Raw genomic sequence first — 1,320 nt, forward strand, 5'->3', positions numbered from 1 at the left:
TCTGAAGCGCGGGCTGCCACCACGCTAGAGAAACTGAAGCAAAGCGGCCCTCTGCCTGCAACGCAAATCCCTGCCCTGGCACCGAGGAGCTGTCCTGCCTCCCAGCACTATGAAAAGCAGGTGCAAATTTTGGTCCTATATATGGTATACACACTTCAACTGAATTGGCATCAGTCAATCTTTTGCTGGGCACCATGTGATGGTTAGGTAAGCAATAAAAACATTTCTAAAAATGACAGAATGTTTATGCTGTCAATTTTCAAGGCACAAAAGATTCTTAAACCAATTCAGGCTAAATACCAATTTAACAGAAATTAAAAATACTGTTTCAGCAACAACTACTCATGACCTATAATTAACTTCCCTGTAAAGGTGACAGGAGTCAAGCAACTAGAGTTCACAAGCAAAAACCTAAAGCAAATCTAGTTACAGAGATGATCTGAAGAGCAATGACTTGGAATGACAGAGACGATCATGCTAGAAACATGTACACTTCAGATGTATTTGTTATGGATGTGATGCTGAATCAGGATTAATTCCATTAGTAATGATTTTATACTGATATATCTCCTGGAGTAATCCACTGGGGAATCAAGCTCAGAGTTGTCCTTAAGATTCACCAAAACAAAAATGACTCCTCTCTAATATATCCCACTGCATATGGATTGGTGGATTCTTTGAACCTCTTCTTTTTTAATAAGGTACACTGCAACTATAGTTGTGATTTCTTTTCATATATCCAATGAAAGAAAAATAATTAAGACATAAAAATGTTATAAAATTATTTGCTTTTTAAAATAATATGGTCACAAAAAGCAAATTGGCGCATGTGAGCCCCAGAACGTACAAAAGACCCAACTCTCCAAACACTGTCATCATTACAGAATAACCAAGGTCTGATGTCTGTGGCTCTTCATGCAGCTTCTGCAGCTCTTCACACAGTGGCTGGAAATGAGATGTATTGGTTTCTCCCCAAGTGCCTTCACTATATTCTGGGTCCATTTGAATACCTCTCTCTTGCAGTGTCAACATTTGGTGAAAGAAACTTGTCTTCCAATTCTGCCAAATGCCAACCAACACTTTGCCGAGAGGCATTACCTCTTCTGATCTGGGCACTGTCAATAGTCTTTTCCGCTGGAAGGAGCCAGGTGGTTTTACAGCCTGGCTACTCATCCAGGCTGCTTACGGTGTGGATGAGGCGTGATACTTCACAAATGCAATTGCTGCCAGCTCTTTGCAGAATTCTTCCAGCACAATCACGCCCTCTAGTAACGTCATGTGGTCAATGCTGAGAAAGAAAAAAAAAAAAAAAAAAAAAAA

General features: G+C 40.1%; 1 protein-coding gene across 1 annotated transcript in view; it reads right to left on the minus strand.

Annotated features, from left to right (window-relative positions):
* Positions 1 to 1,182: 1,182 nt before the first annotated feature.
* FAM160B1 (family with sequence similarity 160, member B1) overlaps positions 1,183 to 1,320 on the minus strand; it is a gene marked incomplete at its 5' end in the record, with an annotated part of 24,339 nt that continues 24,201 nt past the window's right edge. Inside the window, one exon of the mRNA XM_010141119.1 lies at positions 1,183 to 1,288. Coding sequence (XP_010139421.1) covers positions 1,183 to 1,288 — 106 coding nt within the window. The remainder of the gene's footprint in view (positions 1,289 to 1,320) is intronic.

The sequence above is a fragment of the Buceros rhinoceros genome, unplaced genomic scaffold (assembly GCF_000710305.1).
Source record: "Buceros rhinoceros silvestris isolate BGI_N320 unplaced genomic scaffold, ASM71030v1 scaffold18098, whole genome shotgun sequence".
Lineage (NCBI taxonomy): Eukaryota > Metazoa > Chordata > Aves > Bucerotiformes > Bucerotidae > Buceros > Buceros rhinoceros.